The sequence below is a fragment of the Urocitellus parryii genome, chromosome 15 (genome assembly GCF_045843805.1).
Source record: "Urocitellus parryii isolate mUroPar1 chromosome 15, mUroPar1.hap1, whole genome shotgun sequence".
NCBI classification, from domain to species: Eukaryota; Metazoa; Chordata; class Mammalia; order Rodentia; family Sciuridae; genus Urocitellus; species Urocitellus parryii.
Genome location: NC_135545.1, coordinates 16,294,860 through 16,312,986, shown reverse-complemented (window position 1 = coordinate 16,312,986; position 18,127 = coordinate 16,294,860). Strand labels below are relative to the sequence as shown.

The window sequence follows — 18,127 nt, the reverse complement described above, 5'->3', positions numbered from 1 at the left end:
TCCAGGCCCCTATCCTGGTCCATCCTTCATCCTCTCCCACCTCAACAATGGCAGCAGCATCTTCTCTGTTCTCAGTGCTCTCCCCACCCCACCTGACCTTTCTTCCTACCCTGCAGTCACAGGAACCTAACATGTATCACATCAGGGTACTCCTTGACTCAGAAACATCTGGCTGCACCTCATTCCAGGTAAAAGCCAATGCTCCCAGCCACAGCCCATAAGGCCCTAGGTACACTTGCCCACCATGTTTCCAATCTCTCCTCCTCTCACTCTGCCCACTCCACTCCGATCACACTGGTCTCCTTGCTTTTCTGCACACCAGGACCTTTGCATTGGCTGTTCTTCCTGGAAGGCTTCCCCCAGGCCCTTGGATGGTTCCTTCTCTCCTCTCATTTGGGATATTAATTGTTTGCCTTTTTTCAGTGACACCTCTGCTCTATCTAAAATTGCACCCTGTCTCAGCCAGCCCCTTCCCCACTTTAGTTTTCTTCAGAGCAACAGTGCCCTCCTCCCTCCAATGCCTAGACATTAGGTCCTCTGCAGATCTGTTCTTGCCCTGGAACACCTGCCCACATGCCCTACAGGTTGACTCCTCCCACCCAGGTTTGTGTTCAAATGCGGACTTCTTAGAGAGACCTCTCCCCCCAACTTCCTCTCAATCATATTTTTTTTTACATTTTTTTGTAGTTCTAGATGGATAGAATGCTTTTATTTATTTTTATGTGGTGCTGAGGATCAAACCCAGTGCCTCACACTTGCTAGGCAAGCGCTCTGCCACTGAGCTATAGCCCCAGCGCCTCAATCATATTTTAATTCAGTGTTCATGGCACATATCAGTCAGAAGTGATCCAGTTTATTGGTACACTAGTTCACCTTCAACTCAAGAAAAATGTGAGCACCATGAGAGCAGGGATGGTTTTTAGCTGTGTCCACTGCCATGTCCCCAATTCAGCAGCAGGCTTGGCACAAGGTGCCAAGGGCTCTTTGGAACCGGTACAGAACTCCCCAAATGACTCCTTTTCTGCTGATGTTGTTTTACTGACTGCAGAGATTTGAGCTGGGGGTGGCAGGGGCCAGGTACCCAGGGGGATAAGGGTTTGGGGCCCAGTCACCTGTAAGATTCAAGGGATCCCTAGACATGGGGAGAAGAATCTAGGTACTTGGGGAAAGCACTGCTCCTCCCCAGGCATGGGTGATAGGGCTGGGCCAAGCACATGTGTGATGGGCTCTCTTCTTCCATCTTGCATCTTCTGTCCCTTGACATTGTCCGTCCTGACCCTTAGGCACTGGGTGACTGGGTGTCCAGCTCAGGCTTGGCATCCAGTGTGGCAGGTGCAGGGTCTTGGGCAAGGACCACAGCTATGTCAGGCCCTCCACAGATGATGGTGAAGGTTTGGGATTCCTCAGATCCAGGCAGCTGAGCCATTCCAGGCAAAGAAGCAGTAGAGATGGGGAACAAAGGGGAGCAAGGGGGAGGAGATTGAGGAACAGACAGAAATGGTAAGGACCAATGGACATCAGAGAAGGAGGGGGTGTCAGAAAACAGAGTGAAATGTGATGGAAGACAGGGAAGCAGATGTGAAGCCAGAGACATTCATGGGAGAGAAAAGAAGTGTGGGGAAATAGGAGAGAGATGTGGAAGGACAGGGACATGGGGAGATGGATGTGAGTGTGGACAAAGACATTGATATGGAGGGCAAAGAAAGATGCAGATGCAGAGAGACATGGGCAGATAGGGACACAGGATGAATGAGTAGGAAACAGGGATTGAATGGGGACAGGGGAGGCAGAGAGAGTGAGTCAGCCCAGGGCAGGCTCCATGGAGAGCTCCAGTCTGAGACTGAATTGTCACCCAGCCCCATTGTCCCTCTGGGTTCCAGGCCATAGCCTCAAAGCCCCCAGGGGCAGTCACACTGCAATTCCAGCTGACTGCTATTACCTGAGAATATGAACCCTGCACTGCAAGATCTACTGAGCCTTCAGGGAAGATTAAAAGTGATATTAAAGCACTTTGAGGCCAGACAAATTATATCTGGAGGTCATGTCCAACCCATTAGCTGTCTACCTGAGACACTTCAGCTCCTTTCTGAGCCCCCCTCCTCTTGTCTCCACAGCTCTGCCTGGATGCTTGTCCCATCCAGGTAGGATTCTGAGTGTGTGGGTAATAGGTTGAGGCCCTCAAGCTAAGCCCTAGTTTTTAAGCAGGGGATGGACACGGTCAAGCTCTGATTTTTCACCCTTCCCTCAACCAAAACAAAAAACAATCCAGTAGTAAAATGTATGGATAAAGAGCTTTAGAGAGAGTGGGGGAGACCATAGTAAAAGGGTTGTGAATTTAAGCTAGACAGGGGCTGAGAAGGGAGCTTTCCAACAGGACAGCAGGGCTTCTTCTGGTGCTTTTGAATCCTGGCTGCTTGACTTTGGGCAAGTTACTAGACTGTTCTATGCTGCAGCTTTTTCATCTGGCAAATGGGGAACAACAAGAGAACCAAGATGGTAGTGAGTTTTCAATAAGTTATTAAGTATGTGTCTGGCAGGAAGTGAGAACTTCCTAAATATTATTCATAAATGGAGCAGCCATTACTCAGCTCCAACCAATAGTTGCCAGATTGAATTTATTTATTTTTTTGCTGAGCTGGGGATGGAACCCAGGCAAGCTCTGTAAACACTGAGCCTCATCCCCAGCCCCAGATTCTTTCCCCCACCCCCTAGAAAAACGAGCAATTTGGAAACCTGAATGAAATATTGGGATTCTTAAACATAAATGTGCAGGCCAGGCAAGATGCCCTGGACGCCAGTCCCAAGCCCCTGCGCCACTTACCACGCGAAACTGGCCCTGGTGCGCCCGAGCCTGCAGGCTCTCCGTGCGCAGCTGCAGCGCCAGCTGTTCCAGAGCCTGGAGCTGAGCCTGGTGCCGCTGGTGGCGCCGCTGCAGCCTCCGCACCCGCCGCTGCAGTGCTCCCAGCACTGCTCCCAGTCCCACCCGTGGGTGCTGGGTAGAAACTCCAGTCCTCCGCCCTGCAGGAGCGGAGGGAAGGGGCAGGGGGGTCAGGAGCACGGTGGACGCAGCCTTGGCGCTGTCAGATGCAGGCCCCAGCACCACTACGTGCACTGGGCCAGAGGCCGCAACCGTGGACTCCAGGGGGAGTCCTGCCTCCTGTGGCGCGGGAGGAGGAGGAGGAGGAGGAGGCGCCTCTGGCTTCTGGGTACTTCGGGTCCTCCGCGGGCTCTGGAAGACAAGGCATAGGGTGGGGATGGCCCTTCAGGGCCAGACTCCAAGAGGCATTTCGTGGAGAGGTTAGGTCAGTCTCCAAGGGGGACTTCCCTGGGGTAAGATGACTTCAGCCAGGAACTTCCTAAGGAGAGAAGGGCAGAGGGGCAGACCTGGGGAAGGACTTCGATTTGAAAGGGAAGGCCAGGTACCAGACTCTAGGAATTGCGTCCCAAGTAGGGAAGGCTGGGGATCAGACTCCACTCATTGGACATCCCGCACTCACCTTGGCTGGAGGCACCCGGGAGAAGATGGAGGGCACCGCGTCTGGCCGCAGGTAGCGCACGCCCCAGCGCCACTGGAAGCAGGAAGGTGTGAAGTGCTCACTGCACAAGTGCTGGTGGCAGCTGGGCACCCAGTGCTCCCGGCCCATGCATCGCAACCAAGCCTCTAGCCTGGGGCCGTCCTTCAGCGGGAACCTGCAGAGCGGTGGGATAGCAGGGTGAGCGCTACAGGTCCCCACCCACCCCTCTCTGAGGTACCTACCTATACCTGAGATCCCTGGAAGTCTCTGTCTTCCATCCACGCTTTCTCTACCTCACTGGCTTCCCATATGTGGGCTCCACATCCAGCAACTCAACTCCCTCTCTCTCCTTCTCGGAATCTCCCAGTTCTCCTGGCTGGGTAGTGGCAACAGCCTTCTTCCTGGTTTCCCTGCCCACCTCCACTTCCTACCCTCAGGTTACTTCACATGAACTTAAAGGAGTGGTCTATAAAAGCAAACATCTAGAGTAAGAGAGATCCTGCTGTCAAGTGAAAATGCTTCTTCCACAACTATATGGCATGTGAGTGGGGGTTACAGGCTGAGAGATTTAAGAAACACCACCCAAATGCAGGATGTGGACCTTGTTCACAAAAAAAAAAAAAAAAAAAAAAACATTCAGTAAAAAGACATTTCAAGACACCTGGAGAAAATAAAACAGAAATTGGGTATTTGGTAATTGTAAGAAATTAAATTTGCTAGGTGTGATAATGTGTCCTTCTAAAATAGGATTCTGGCCAGACTTGGTGGTACACACCTGTGACCCCAGTTGCTCTGAGATCACAGCCTCTGAGGAGGCTGAGGCAGGAGAATCACAATACAAGCCCAGTCTCAGCAACTTAGTAAGACCCTGTCTCAAAATTTAAAAATTTTAGCCAGGCTTGGTAGCAAATGCCTATAACCCCAATGGCTTGGGAGGCTGAGACAGGAAGATTGCAAGTTCAAAGCCAGCCTCAGCAAAAATGAGGTGCTAAGCAACTCAGTAAGACCCTGTCTCTAAATAAAATACAAAATAGGGCTAGAGATGTGGCTCAGTGGTCAAGTGCCCCTGAGTTCAGTCCTGGTACTGCCACCCGAAGTTGAGAGCCACAGCCAAAGGGGCCCCAGCAAACTTCCAGACTGCCAGCTGATGATTGGCTCACCGCGGCCCCAGCAACATCTAGCTGATTGGCTCCTCTGCAGTGATGCTCATTGGAGATGCTCATTGAGCTGTTTCCCCGCCCTTTCAGACCACTGGAGCTGCTCATTGGGGGACTTCTTTGGCTCCGCCCATGGGACCCAGCCACTCGGCCTCAAGAGCAGGAGGATTGTGGGAGGTGGTGAGGCTTGTGTGGGTGAGAGGCTTGTGGGAAGCCGGTGGTGGCAGTTGGGCTCTAAGGGTTTTTTCCTGAGGAGCTGTTTTGTTTGGCGTTTGTAGTTCTAAAAATATAGTTAGTTTCTTTTGACAAGTGGCTCCTGAATTGTGCCCAGCCAGACTGCGGCAACCCCCCAATATATTTTTTTTAATTTTAAAAGGGGCTGGTGATATAGGTCAGTGGGACATACTCACTTAACATCCCTGCTTTCCACTCCCAGCACTGCAATAAACAAATAAATACAAAATAAAAGTCTTCTGTTAGAAAAACATTCTGAAATTTTTACAAGTAGAAGACCTGATGTCTGGGATTTACTTTAGGGTTTTTGTTGTTGTTGTTGTTATTGTTGCTTCTTTTTTTAGGTCCTAGGGATCAAACCCAGGATGCCCTGTGTGCTAGAAAAGTACTCTACAATTAGCTACATTCCCAGCCCTGGGATTTACTTTAAAATGTGAGGCAAAAAACTTTGAGGTGTGTGGGGCAGGGAAGTGAAAAAAGACCAGCAAAATGTACTCTATTTTGTGTGTGTGTATGTTTGAAAATAACCTTTAAAGATTTATAAGCAACTCAACAATAATAAAAACACAACTTAATTAAAAATGGGCAAAGGACTTGAGCAGACATTTCTCCAAAGAAGATATACAAATGGACAACAAGCATATGAAAAGATGCCCAATATCACTAATGATTAGGGAAATGCAAATCAAAACTATGATGAATGTTACCCCCAACTATTGGAATGGCTACTGCAAAAACAATAAATAAATACAAACAGAAAATGACAGAGGATGCGGAGAAATTAGATCCCTGTACACTGTTGGAAACACAAAATGGAATAGCCATTATGGAAAACAATATGGCAGTTTATCAAAAAATTAAAAATAGAATCACCTTATGATTCAGCAATCCACTTCTGGGTTATACCCAAAACAAGTGAAAGCAGGGTCTTGCACACCATGTCCAAAGCAACTTAATTCACAAAGCCAAAAGGTGAATACGTCAACTGACAGGTGAATGGATAAACAAATGTGGCACATATTATACAATGGGATATTATTTAGCCTCAAAAAGGAAAGAAATTCTGACATATGGTGCAACATGGATGAACCCTGGGACCATTAGAGGAAATAAAATAAGCTAGTCACAAAGAAGAATACTGATGCTTTCACTTTTATGAGGTCTTTAGAGTGGTCAGTTCACAGAGACAGTAAATCGGTGGTCACCAGGGGCTGAAAGAAGGGGGAAAGAGGGTATTGCATAGTGGGAATAGAGAAATTCTTTTTTTTTTCTAATTTACCAACCAAAAAGTTCTGGAGATTGGTTATACAACAATAGGAATATACTTAACATTGCTGAACTGTACACTTAAAAATGGTTAAGGGGCTGGGGATATGGCTCAAGTGGTAGCACGCTTGCCTAGCATGCGTGAGGCACTGGGTTCGAGTCTCAGTACCACATAAAAATAAAGATATTGTGTCCACCTAAAACTAAAAAATAAATATTAAAAATGACTAAGATGGTCTATCTTATATAATGTGCATTTTACTGCAATTAAAAATAAAATTTTAGCCGAGCACAGTGGCACACACCTATAATCTCAGTAGCTCAGGAGGTTGACGTAGGAGGATCACAAGTTCAAAGCCATCCTTAGCAGCTTAGCAAGGCCCTAAGCAACCTAGCAAGACCTTGTCTCAAAAATAAAAAAATAAAAAGAGCTGGGGATGGAGCTCAGTGGTTAAGAACCCCTGGGTTCAATCCCTGGTACCAAATAAATAAATAAAAGGTTAAAAACATTTTAGCAAGGGCCAGGGGTATGCTTAGTGGTAGAGCACTTGCTTAGCATGCATGAGGCTCTGGGTTCAAGACCCAGCACCATGAAACAAAAACAAAACATTTTAAATAGCTGCTGCAGTATATTGAGCTCCACAGAGACAGCACCAGGGCATATGAGAGCCAGACATGCACTAGGTAACTCTGTACCTTGCTGAGAAAAAATACTAAACATGGGCAAAGGAAATCCTAAGAGGCCAAGAGCAAAGCAGCCTCACATGCACTCTTTGTGTGAACTTGAACTTGATAGGAGGAACGGAAGAAGCCCCCAGAGTGTTATTCTAAGAGTGCTCAGGGAAGTAGAAGACAATGTCTGCTAAAGAGAAAATGAAATCTGAAGACATGGCAAAGGCTACAAGGACCATTATGAAAGGCAAATGAAAACCTCCCTCCCTCCTAAAGGGAAAATAAAAAAGAAGTCCAAGGATCCCAATTCATCCCAGAGGCCTCCTTCCATCTTCTTGTTCTACTCTGAGTATCACCCAAAAATCAAAAGAAAACATCCCAGCCTGACCATTAATGATGTTGCAAAGAAACTGGGAGAGATGTGGACTTAACGCTGCTGCAGATGACAACAGAGAAAAAATATGGAAAAAAATTTATTACTGCCTATCAAGTTAAAGGAAAACCTGATATAGCAAAAAACAGCATTGTCAAAGCTGGGAAAAATAAGAAAAAGGAAGAGGAGGGAGATGAAGAGTAAAGGAGTTAGAGGAGGAAGATGATTCTAGTGCAATTTTTTTCTTGTCTATAAATCATTGAATTCCCCCTGTATACAACTCACTCCTTTTAAAGAAAAAAAATTAAACTGCAAGTCTGTGTAAGATTTGTTTTTAAAAAGTATTCAGTGTCTTTTGGTATAATTAACACACAAACAAATATGCCTTTAGAGAGCTCTGTCCTTGGGGTATTTTTTTATATATACCTCTATTTTATTTATTTGTCTGTATGTGGTGCTGAGGATCAAACCCAGGGCCCAACACATGCTAGGCAAGCGTTCTACCACTGAGCAACAACCCCAGCCCCTTGTGGTATTTTTCAATAGCTACTCACCCAGCCTAGTAAAGTGTGGGCTGTAGACAGGCATGGAAACTTAAAGCAGGTTCTTGTAGTGCACTAAACAAATTAGTTATACATGCAGAAAGTAGTTTTTCCATCTTCAATTAGGTCTAATGCAGCCAAATAATTATTCTGATAAATGAGTACTGCTCTATAATTGCCAAAAAAAGTTATAGCTGTTTTGTTGACATTCTGAATGCTTCTAAATTCATTTTTAATTAAAAGAAATGTTTTAAAAAATGAACTAAATAAGAGCTTTCTCAGTGGGTGAAGATTATCTGATCAGACACCATCTAAAGGGACCCCACTGCTCCTGTTTCCTGGTGCTATTTGTCCCCAACATCTGTTCTTGCCCTCTTAGGATAGTAATACACTCTCTAATCAGACCTGGGCTCAAGGCTATCCACAATAAAGACCTCATTTTCCAGCCCCATTTGTAGCCAAGGAGGCCACATGACTAAGCTCTGGCTAGTCTGTTCTATAGCAGCTGCCAGGAACTGTGAGACATTAAATGTTTATCTTAAGCTGCTGAATTTGTGGATGTTTTGTTATATAGCATTAGATAACTAAAATGTTCATTCATGTACATGAATCTGCACAATGTTTTTCATATGACATTACTTAATAGTTAAGATAAGGGGCTGGGGATGTGGCTCAAGCGGTAGCGCGCTCGCCTGGCATGCGTGCGGCCCAGGTTCGATCCTCAGCACCACATACCAACAAAGATGTTGTGTCTGCCGAGAACTAAAAAATAAATATTAAAAACAATTTCTCTCTCTCTCTCTCCTCTCTCTCTCTCTCTTTAAAAAAATAGTTAAGTTAATCTTAAGATTAACCAACATTAGCTGGGTGCAGTGGCATATACCTGTAATCCCAGTGGCTCAGGAGGCTGAGGCAGGAGAATCGCAAGTTCAAAGCCTGCCTCAGCAACTCAGCAAGTCCGTAAGTAAGACCCTGTCTCAAAATAAAAAAGGTCTTGGGAGGTGGCTCAGTGATTAAGGAACCCTGGATTTAATCCCTGGTTAAAAAAAAAAGAATAATTAACTAACATTAGGTATTAAATATACTTAAAAGATACCACAATACACTACAATTGAAAATGGAAAACCAGTATCAATAACATAAACAGGGGCTGGGTCTGTAGCTCGGTGGCAGAGTACTTGCCTGACATATGTGAGGTACTGGGTTCAATCCTTTGCACCACAAAAATAAAGACATGCTGTCCATCTACAACTACAAAAAAAAATTAAAAGAAAATGTTTAAAAAAAACATAAACAGAAGCTAGCCATAAAAAACATCAGAGTGTACAACAAGCGTCTTGAAAAATTGTGCTTTAGGGGCTGGGGTTGTGGCTCAGTGGTAGAGCGCTTGCCTAGCTCGTGTGGGGCACTGGGTTCCATCTTCAGCACGACATAAAAATATAAATAAAAAAATAAAATTATAAAAAAAAGTAAGTTTCTTTTTAAAGAAAAAGAAGGAGGGAAGGGAGGAATGGAAGGAGGGAGGGAGGTTACCTTTAGGGAGTGGATGGATGGAATGGATAGAGATAGAGGGGTGCAAGACTTCTTAGACAAAACACAGAGAAGGGGGAACAGCTGGATAAAACCACTGAGAGAAGAGCTGTGGCTCCCAAAGGGCAGAACCCAGGGCACATAGCCAGGGAGTATGGATCCCTTCAGCCTCTTCTGGGATCCACATATACCCATCAGCCTGTTCTTCCTGGACACTGCATGAGACCTAATGTAGCAGCACTTCCTTCCCCAACCGCTCCCCAGCAGGGACTGGCAACTGACTACTGTAATATCCATTCTCTTCTTTTTCCTTAAAAACAAAACTCCAACTTTGAGGCTATAACCTGTCCTGCTAAACGACTGCACTTCCCAGACAAATCTGCAATTGTGGGGGGATCATGTGGTGTGGACATCTTCCAGATGCCTAACACAGAAAAGGGATGCTCAAATAAAATAAGAGTAGCTCACTGTGCAAAGAAGTAAAGCGAATTATCTCAGGAAGCCTTTCCCTAATTTGGTCTGGTTTTTATTCTCTCTTGTTCCTCTGGATAGCAATATTTTTTTTAAATTTATTTATATGTGATGTTGAGAATCGAATCCAGTGCCTCATACATGCTAGGCAAGTACTCTACCACCCCAGCCTCATGGAGAGCAACATTTATATTGAGTAATATTCATCTCTAAAAACCTACTGAAGGGCTGGGGATGTGGCTCAGTGGTGGAGTGCTTGCTTAGTATGTATAAATGTGAGAGGCCCCAGACACACACACACACACAAAAAAAAAACTAACGCTAAGCAGACAGCAAGTGTTTGCCTTTTTATTGACTATTTTGGTTTTGCTGGTTATCTTGTCTAGAGCATAGGGTGGCATATGCTGCCAGATCTTTTCTTCTTAACTCAAGATTTCTGCAGGGTGGTTAAATGAATAATTAATATGCTACATTTCCCAGCCTCTTTTTGTAGTTGGGGGTGACCAATGATGAAGAAACCACCACTGGATGGGGTTTCTGGGAAGGCCTTGTAAAGGGGGATGACTCCGTTTAGTTTTTGCTCTTCTTCCTTTCCCTTTTCTTCCTTCCAGGAATGGTAGGGCATATGGCTGGAGCATTGGCAGCCATTTTGGATAGAAGCCACATGTTAAGAACGAGAGAACAAAGAAGACCCTCATCTCTGATGACTGTAGGGCTGCCATCCCAGTGCTGGTCTTCCACCTCCGTACTTGTTTTATGGGAGGAAACATATTGTTCAAAATTTTGCTGCCTCTCCCCACAAGAAGATTATACATCTCAGCTCCATGGACAGGTGGCTTCCCATATACTTGCTTTGGCCAAAAGAATGTCAGTGAAAATGACACGGACCACTTCTAAACATAAAATTTACCAGAAGCCACTATACTTTCTCTTTTCTTTCTCCTACAAACCAGCAATATTCCAAGTAGGGACAGTTCCCTCCATCTGAATCTTCAATTAAGGCACTATAGAGCAGGCCCACAAATGACCTGCAAAGAACATAGCATGAGCAAAGAATAAATCTTTGTTATAGTAAGCTGTGGAGATGGGGAGTTTGCTATGCAGCGTAACTACCATGCCAATTCCTATGGCCCTCATAATTTGTTTAAGCCACTATTATTTCAGGATTTTGTTACTGCCAGTCAGATGCAATTCCTAACTGATAGCCCCCCATTAGTGATGACTGTCACTTGTCTATGAAAGGGCCTAAATCAGAGCTAATGAATGTTCTCTTTGGTTGCCAGGCAGGCTTTCAAGTTTTCTGGTAGCCACTTCCCTCAATATGTTTCACCTTGTTTCCCACCTGGTACTCATCCCTCTCCTGAGTCTCATCAGGAAATGCTCCTTCTCTTAACTTTTAGCTAAATGGCTTCTGTGAGACTAACTTAGGTTGGGCCTTAAGGTGGATATGGACCAGACTGTGAAAAACAGCCTGAAAGTCATTGGTGGGTACCAATGAAGACATGAACTAATTGTTATAGCAATCTTGCTGCTATGTACAGTTGTCATCCTTATTCTCATTAATATTATTATTACTTATGAAACACTTAGAACAGTGCCTGGCGTATGGGGTGCTACCCAAATTTGCTGCTGTTGTTGTTGTAAGGAAGGCCACAGTGGAAACAGGAAGACCAGCAAGCAGCTATCTCAGTCTCTCATTAAGAGAAAAGATGAATGGGCCAAGTATGGTGGCACATCCCATAATCTCAGCAATTTAGGAAGCTGAGGCAGGAAGATCACAAGTTCAAGGCCAGCCTGGATAACAGTGAGACCCTGTCTCAAAATACAAACAAAAAAGGGCTGATCTCAATCCCCAGTGAAAGAAAGGAAGGAAGGAAGGAAGGAAGGAAGGAAGGGAGGGAGGGAGGGAGGAAGAGAGAAAGAAAAAAGAGAGAAAGAGAGAGAGGAGAGAAAGAGAAAGAAAGAGATAAAGAAAGAAAGAAAAAAGAGAGAGAGAAAGAGAGAGAGAGGAGAGAAAGAGAGAGAAAAAGAGAGAAAGAAGAAAGAAAGAGAGGAAGAAAGAAAGAAGGAAGGAAGGGGAAGAGAGAAAGAAAGAAAGAAGGAAGGGGAAGAGAGAAAGAAAGAAGGAAGGAAGGGGAAGAGAGAAAGAAAGAAAGAAAAGAAAGAAAGGGAAGAGAGAAAGAAAGAAAGAAAGAAAGAAAGAAAGAAAGAAAGAAAGAAAGAAAGAAAGAAAGAAAGAAAGAAAGAAAGAAAGAAAAAGAGAGAAAAGGATCATGAATAACTTCTGGGTTGTATATGCAGTTCTTTAATGTTTGATCCCTCCCCTTCCATGAGTCTGTCATGGTAGGAACTGATTAGTTGGGGTCATAGATTGGATACAACAGGGTCTTGCTTGCTTCTCCACAAGACACTCAAAACAGTTACTGAATTAATAAGCAGTGCCAGAGTGACATTTTAAAAAGCAAATCTGGATGATTTAAGTTTGAAGAATCCTCTGCTCTCCTCTACTCTATACTGAAGTCCCTCAGAGGAGAGCTGGGACATGGACTGCTGGTTTCCTGGAGACTCCATTTGAAATCCAATAATCAAAACCCATCAAATAAATATCTACTGAACATCCACTATGTGTCAGAAACAGTTCTAGAGGCTGGGGACACAACAGAAACGAGGCAGACAAAATTCCCTGGCTTTAAAGAGCTTAGTGACATTCTAGTGAGAAAGACAATGAATAAATACCTAAAATATGTGATATGATAGATAATGATGTATTTAAAGGGAAATTAAGTTTGGAAGCAGACAGTGAGGGTTATGTGTATTGGAAGGCAATCACAATTTTACATAGGGTGGTGGTCATAAAGGCAAGAACTTTTCAGAGGTAATAACTGGCATAGGCAAAGGCCATGGAGCAGCAATAGAGCCCTGGCATGCTAAATGAACATGGAGTAGGCAGTTGTCACTGAAGCAGAGAGGCAGGAAGGAGGAGATGAGGTTATACAGGTAGTGGGGAACCAGCTCTTGTAGGATTTTGTAAGCCTGCTTTTTTTACTCCATCAGATCTCATCTTGTTTTTTATAGTAAGGTGTGGGCCAGGGGAGGGATCAGAGTAGAAGAGGGCCCTGAACTGGGCTGGGGTTGTGGCTCAGCGGTACAGCGCTCGCCTTGCACATGTGTGGCTCTGGGTTCGATCCTCAGCACCACATAAAAATGAATAAATAAAATGAAGGTATTGTGTCCAACTACAACTGAAAAACAAATATTAAAAAAAAAAAAAAAAGAAGAGGGCCCTGAACTGATTTAGGTCTAGGTTCCCTCTGGCTGTAGATGGAAGAGGCTTGGTGCCAGCAGGGGTGAGAGTAGGGAGACCAGTGAAGAGACTATTAATAGAGTTAAGTTGAAGGAGGAAGTTAGACAAGATCAGATTCTGGATAGATTCTTAAGGGAGAGCCAACAGGATTTGCATATGGACAGGATGAAGAATATGTTCCAGCCCACTTAGGCTAAGATGACCAGACAAACCTGTACTCATTTACCATAGCAAAGAGGGAGTTTGCATACCAGAGAGTCTTGCCAAACAAAGGAAAACATAACATATCTGGGTTTGGGGGAAGAGTGAAATTCAGGTGAAATATAAATGAAGCAGTGTTTAGAAATGTTCAAAGCAAATCAGAACTCTGTGTAAAGGGATCAATATTAGGTCTGGATTGCAAAGTGGGACTAGGTCCCGTCTCCTTGGAAGCACTAAAATTTAGATAGCTGTGGAATATTTGGTCTGGATATCCCTTTTCTGAAGCTTTGAACCTGGGCTATAAATTCAGACCGCTTTTCTCCATCCCCCCACCCCCCCCCCGGGGTGTTGGGGATCCAACCCAGGGCCCTGAGCTACAATCTCCAGTTCTCCCTATTTTTCTGTATTGAGGTGATTTAGCTCCTCCAGAGTTAGCTATTAAGATAGGAAAGACTGTGAAAGGTTTAGGGAGATAAGAAGCTCAGCTTCAGATATATTGAGGTTGAGATGCCTCTAATGAGTGGAGATGAAGAATGGACATTTTAAGTTATAGAACCTCACCTTTCCTTACATCACCGTCTCCCTTTTCTACTCGTTCAGTTCATTACTTGTGTCTACCTCTGCTGTTTCGCCCATTTTCACCTTCCTACACCCCTCCTGCAAGACCAGATGCCAAAAACAGCTGCATTTCTCCTTGGGCCCCGCCCCTTCCAGGCCCCGCCCCCTAAAGCCCCGCCCCGCGCTTGCGCTCACTTGTAGAAGCTCACTGGGCGGTTGTCTGATCCCAGTTGGCCCGCAGTGTTAGAGCAGTTCGGAGCCCTGCAGTACTTGGGCATGGCTGTCCACCCCGGTTGCTTTTTGCTCGGTCAGAGTCCGCAGTTTACTCCTCGCCGGGAGCAGCCGATTTCCGCCCCTCCCGAGCACTCTCCTCCTGCCTCACGTGACATCCTCGGTGTCATGTGACAGTGGTGTGCTGAGCCGGCTTGCATACCAGGTGTCCCTCCGCGTTACCACTGCTACACCCTGGTCACATGGTTGGTGAGGAAACGCAAGTATATCTACGCAAAACCGGTTCTACGCCACTCTAACCTTCATCACGTGTTTAGGGAAAGGCGGCGTCCTAGGGTTTCTGAGCCTGCGCCCACCAAGTCCTCTGGGTCTGCAGGCTCTTTCCGCTCCACCCTAAACCAGCATCGGGCGACTGCCATAGCCCGGATAGTCGTCCCGGTGGCAGCAAAAAACAAAGGAGAGGGCTATGGCCTTAGCCTAGTAAAGTTAATCACTGTACATTCCGAAGAATGAGAAAAACAGTTTGAACGAGAAGCCCCAAAATGCTTGATCAGAACCGAAGAGATTGGCTGCAGCCCCGCCCTGCCTGGTACTCTGGCTCCGCCTCTTAGCTCCTATTGGTCCTGATCGCCGTCCGGCCGCCCCGAGATTGGCCAGACGGGTGGCTGCCGCGTCCAATGGGCAGCGCCGCCGGCTTTCCCGCGGCTATTCACTATTCGAGTGGGTCGTGGCGGCCGCGGCGGTTAAAGAGCATAACGGTCGCTGGTCTCCGATGCGACGATGGCTGCCTTAGGGCCGGGAGGCTACGCGCGGAATGATGCAGTCGAGAAGCTGCCATCTATCATGGGGGGAATTCCAGCGCGAAGAACCCAGTCCCCCCCGCCCCCTGCCCCACCACTCTGCCTCCGGCGGCGGACACGACTCTTGACGGCGCCCGAGGACACCGTGCAGAACCGGGTGAGAAGCTGCTGGCCCTGTCCACTCCAATTCCAGCCTTCTTTGGGCCGTACCCTGTTCATCCCTAAGCTCTTTGGCCCCGCCCATCAGTTCCCGCCTATTGGTCCCCTCAGGTTGCTCCCTAGCCCCGCCTCATCACGGAAGTTCCGCCCCCTTTGAGCATAAGGCTCTTCCCACTTTCCGCTGCCTCCTCTCTTGGGTGCTGCTCTTGGTTCTTGGCTCTACCCTCAATATTGGAGCGTTCTTGGGGTTTCTTCGGATTCCAACTCCTGGAAAAGCATTTTGCTTCTACAAATCACTGCCTAGACCCATCTTCCTGGATAAGCCCCCATTCAATCACCTTTAAACACTTCTCTCCAGTCACCTGCCCCATCTCAACTTCGTTCTACTCTGCATTCTCTCATATCTTGCCTTCTGCTTCTTTTTCCCTAACTAAGGTGGGATTCTTATTCCATATTCCCTCTCAAAACTATGGCAAGGAAGTGAATAATTATTTCTAAAATGTCAGCAGTGCGGCTTGGGGAGGAGGGCGTACAGGATTTTAGTATCCTAAATTCTGAGACACAGAAACACAGAAAGGAATTACTTTAGAGTAGGTAGAAGGAATTCCCTTAGCACACCAGCAATTTAAGAAAAAAAAAAAGTGCTCTTTAACTCCTTAGGCACAAAAATCTGTTTTTATAAAATGGAGATAACTTGGGGCTGGGGTCGTGGCTCAGTGGTAAAGTGCTTGCCTAGCATGTGTGAAGCACTGGGTTTGATTCTCAGCACCGCATATAAAGAAATAAAGGTTCATTGATATTAAAAAAATATTTTTAAAAAATTAAGAAAATAAAATGGAGATAACAACCATATCACAATGTTGAAGGAAGATGAAATTGTAACTGTGACCTTGACACAGAGCCTAGATAATAGGTGAATATGTGGCAGCTGCTGGTGTATATTATTGCTGCTTTGTGGGTTTCTGCTGTCTTTGTACTGCCTACTCCTGGCTGCATGATTGTGGGCAGGTGGCCCTTGCCCACCTTTCTGTCTCTACCTCCCATGTTCTCTGTCTCCCCAAAGTCCTGTAAAACTTCCTGATTGCTTTCTATATTTTATTTATTTTGTAATTTGTTTTATGTATTTTTATGTGCTGAAGATCAAACCCAGTGCTTTAAACCTGTGAGGCAGGCGTTCTACCATTGAACTACGACTTCAGTCCCATATTGTTATGAGGTGACTGCTCAGAAAACATACTGCTCAGAAAACACACTAAGTACGAATTTGAAACAAATAAAAGAATTTTATCTCTTTTCCTGACCAGAGACACTTCTGACAGAGTCCGAGTGGCTCTCTGAAAGAAGCACCTCAAACTGTTTGTGTTCGAAATATTTAAGGAAGAAAACCACATCCCATGGAATTTTGCAAATTGCAAGCAAGCAGAGTACAGGGGCTGAGAAGGCAGTTAGCAGAGCAAATACAGACCACCATATCCTGGGGACTTTACATTTGTGGGCACACAAAGTATAGGTGGGTGCACAAATTGCAGAAAGACAATTTTTTATCATCTTAGAAATAGCTTAACATTATTTATTATATAACACATCACATAATCCTATTTAATATTTCATAACCTATAATATATAATTTATAATCTATATTGATTAAGCTCAGACCATAATAATATACTGCCTGCTTTCTGTTTTTCTGGAGCTCCAAGTTCCTTTCTGCCTCCTAGCACTTGTGGTGGGTGAATCCTCTACCTGGGCTTTTTGCTACAGTCTGCCTGCCTTCCTGGCTTCTCTTCTCTCAGTCTCATCCTTGAGTATTCCTACTCAGAGAGACTTTCTCCAGTCTCAGTCTAAAGCAGACACCTGCTTTGATCTCTTATTAAGTGCCCTATACTTCATTGCCCTTATATGTTCATGAAAGTGTTTTATGAGCTCTTAAACTTGTATGGGAGAATAACAGTAGTAAATACAAAGAGGCAGTATAACAAGGTAATTAAGTGCACAATCTCTAGACTCAGACTGCCTGAGCTTGAACATTAATTCTGCTCTTCTTAACAAGTTTGGAACTTTTTTTTTTTTAATTTTCCTCACCTGTAAAATGAGAATAATGATGTGGAAATCCCTCATAGGGTATTTGTAAGGATTATAGGAGTTCACAGTCCTTAAGCATTTAGAATAACACCTGGCATATTTGCATATACTCTTATTAGTGTTAACTAATGCTGTTATTACTGTACTTGGGTAGTGTCACTTATTTTTCTTCTTTTGCAGACACATAAAACATTAGCTGGGTGCCATGGCACACACCTCTAATCCCAGCAATTCAGGAGGCTGAGGCAAGAAGATCACAAGTTCAAGGCCAGCCTGAGCAACTTAGTGAGTCCCTATCAAAATAAAAAGCTCAGTGGTAGAATACCCCTGGTTTCAATCCCCAGTACCAACAAAACAAAACAAACAAAATCCAGCATAAGTGTCATGGCTGTGTTAGAATCCTGGCACTCCTTTCTGGATGGGTAACCCCTCTGGGCCCCTGTTTTATCTCTAAGACAGGAATAACAATGATAGTAATTACATCATAGGGTTATTGTGAGTATTAAATAAGTTAATACAGCTTATAGGGATTGGAATAGCACCTGGCTACCGGGAAATGCCCAGTAAATGTTAGCTACTCTATATTTGCTTTTCAATTCTGAAGCCAGTGACTTGGTTAAGGATCACTGACTATAAGAAAAAAATAATCGATTAAAATATGAAAGTACCGTACTTATATAAATTGTTCAGTCAATTATGATTGAGTCTGACCCATTTAACTTATCTTTGAAAATTTAAAAAACATTTTTTAAATTTTTTAAAATATTTCTTTATATCTCTCGTGGTACTGAGGATTGAACTCAGGGGCCCTCTACAAGTGAGCTTTATCCCCTGCCCTTTTATTTATTTATTCTTAAAATTTTGAGACAGGGTTTCACTAAGTTGTCAAGGTTGACCTCAAACTTGTGATCCTCCTGCCTCAGCCTCCCAAGTAACTGCAATTAAAAGCATGTGCAATCGTGCCCTTTGAGTTTTACTTTTTTAAAATATGACCATCCTCTTGTTTCTTTGCTTATTGAAACTTCTAGAACC

At 44.8% G+C, this 18,127-nt stretch overlaps 2 protein-coding genes across 16 annotated transcripts in view; one reads left to right on the top strand and one right to left on the bottom strand.

The window, feature by feature from the left end:
• Positions 1-837: 837 nt before the first annotated feature.
• On the bottom strand, positions 838-14,295 carry Thap8 (THAP domain containing 8). 2 transcript variants are annotated; one of them, XM_026380091.2, is made up of 5 exons: positions 14,019-14,095; positions 5,083-5,110; positions 3,498-3,690; positions 2,822-3,229; positions 838-1,417 (listed from the first exon to the last, which is right to left on the bottom strand). In XM_026380091.2, coding segments are annotated over exons 1-5 (768 nt in total). In that variant the 5' UTR covers positions 14,020-14,095; the 3' UTR covers positions 838-1,279. The 2 variants fall into 2 exon arrangements, with proteins under 2 accessions (XP_026235876.2, XP_026235875.2); XM_026380090.2 differs by lacking the exon at positions 5,083-5,110 and having other exon boundaries at positions 14,019-14,295.
• Positions 14,296-14,683: 388 nt separating this feature from the next.
• Wdr62 (WD repeat domain 62) overlaps positions 14,684-18,127 on the top strand; it is a 40,581-nt gene continuing 37,137 nt past the window's right edge. For all 14 annotated transcript variants that reach the window (XM_077792989.1, XM_077792982.1, XM_077792987.1 and 11 more), the window contains exon 1: positions 14,684-15,011. In XM_077792989.1, coding sequence (XP_077649115.1) covers positions 14,835-15,011 — 177 coding nt within the window. In that variant the 5' untranslated portion in view covers positions 14,684-14,834. The remainder of the gene's footprint in view (positions 15,012-18,127) is intronic.

Excerpts from the sequence above, each read along its gene's own strand:
- Thap8 (XM_026380090.2), bottom strand. The coding sequence starts at position 14,101 with ATGCCCAAGTACTGCAGGGCTCCGAACTGCTCTAACACTGCGGGCCAA. Across the intron at positions 3,691-14,018 it reads CGCCCAGTGAGCTTCTACAA|GTTCCCGCTGAAGGACGGCC; the intron begins GTGAGCGCAAGC and ends ACCGCTCTGCAG. Across the intron at positions 1,418-2,821 it reads ACCAGGGCCAGTTTCGCGTG|CTGCCTGGATCTGAGGAATC; the intron begins GTAAGTGGCGCA and ends GGAATGGCTCAG.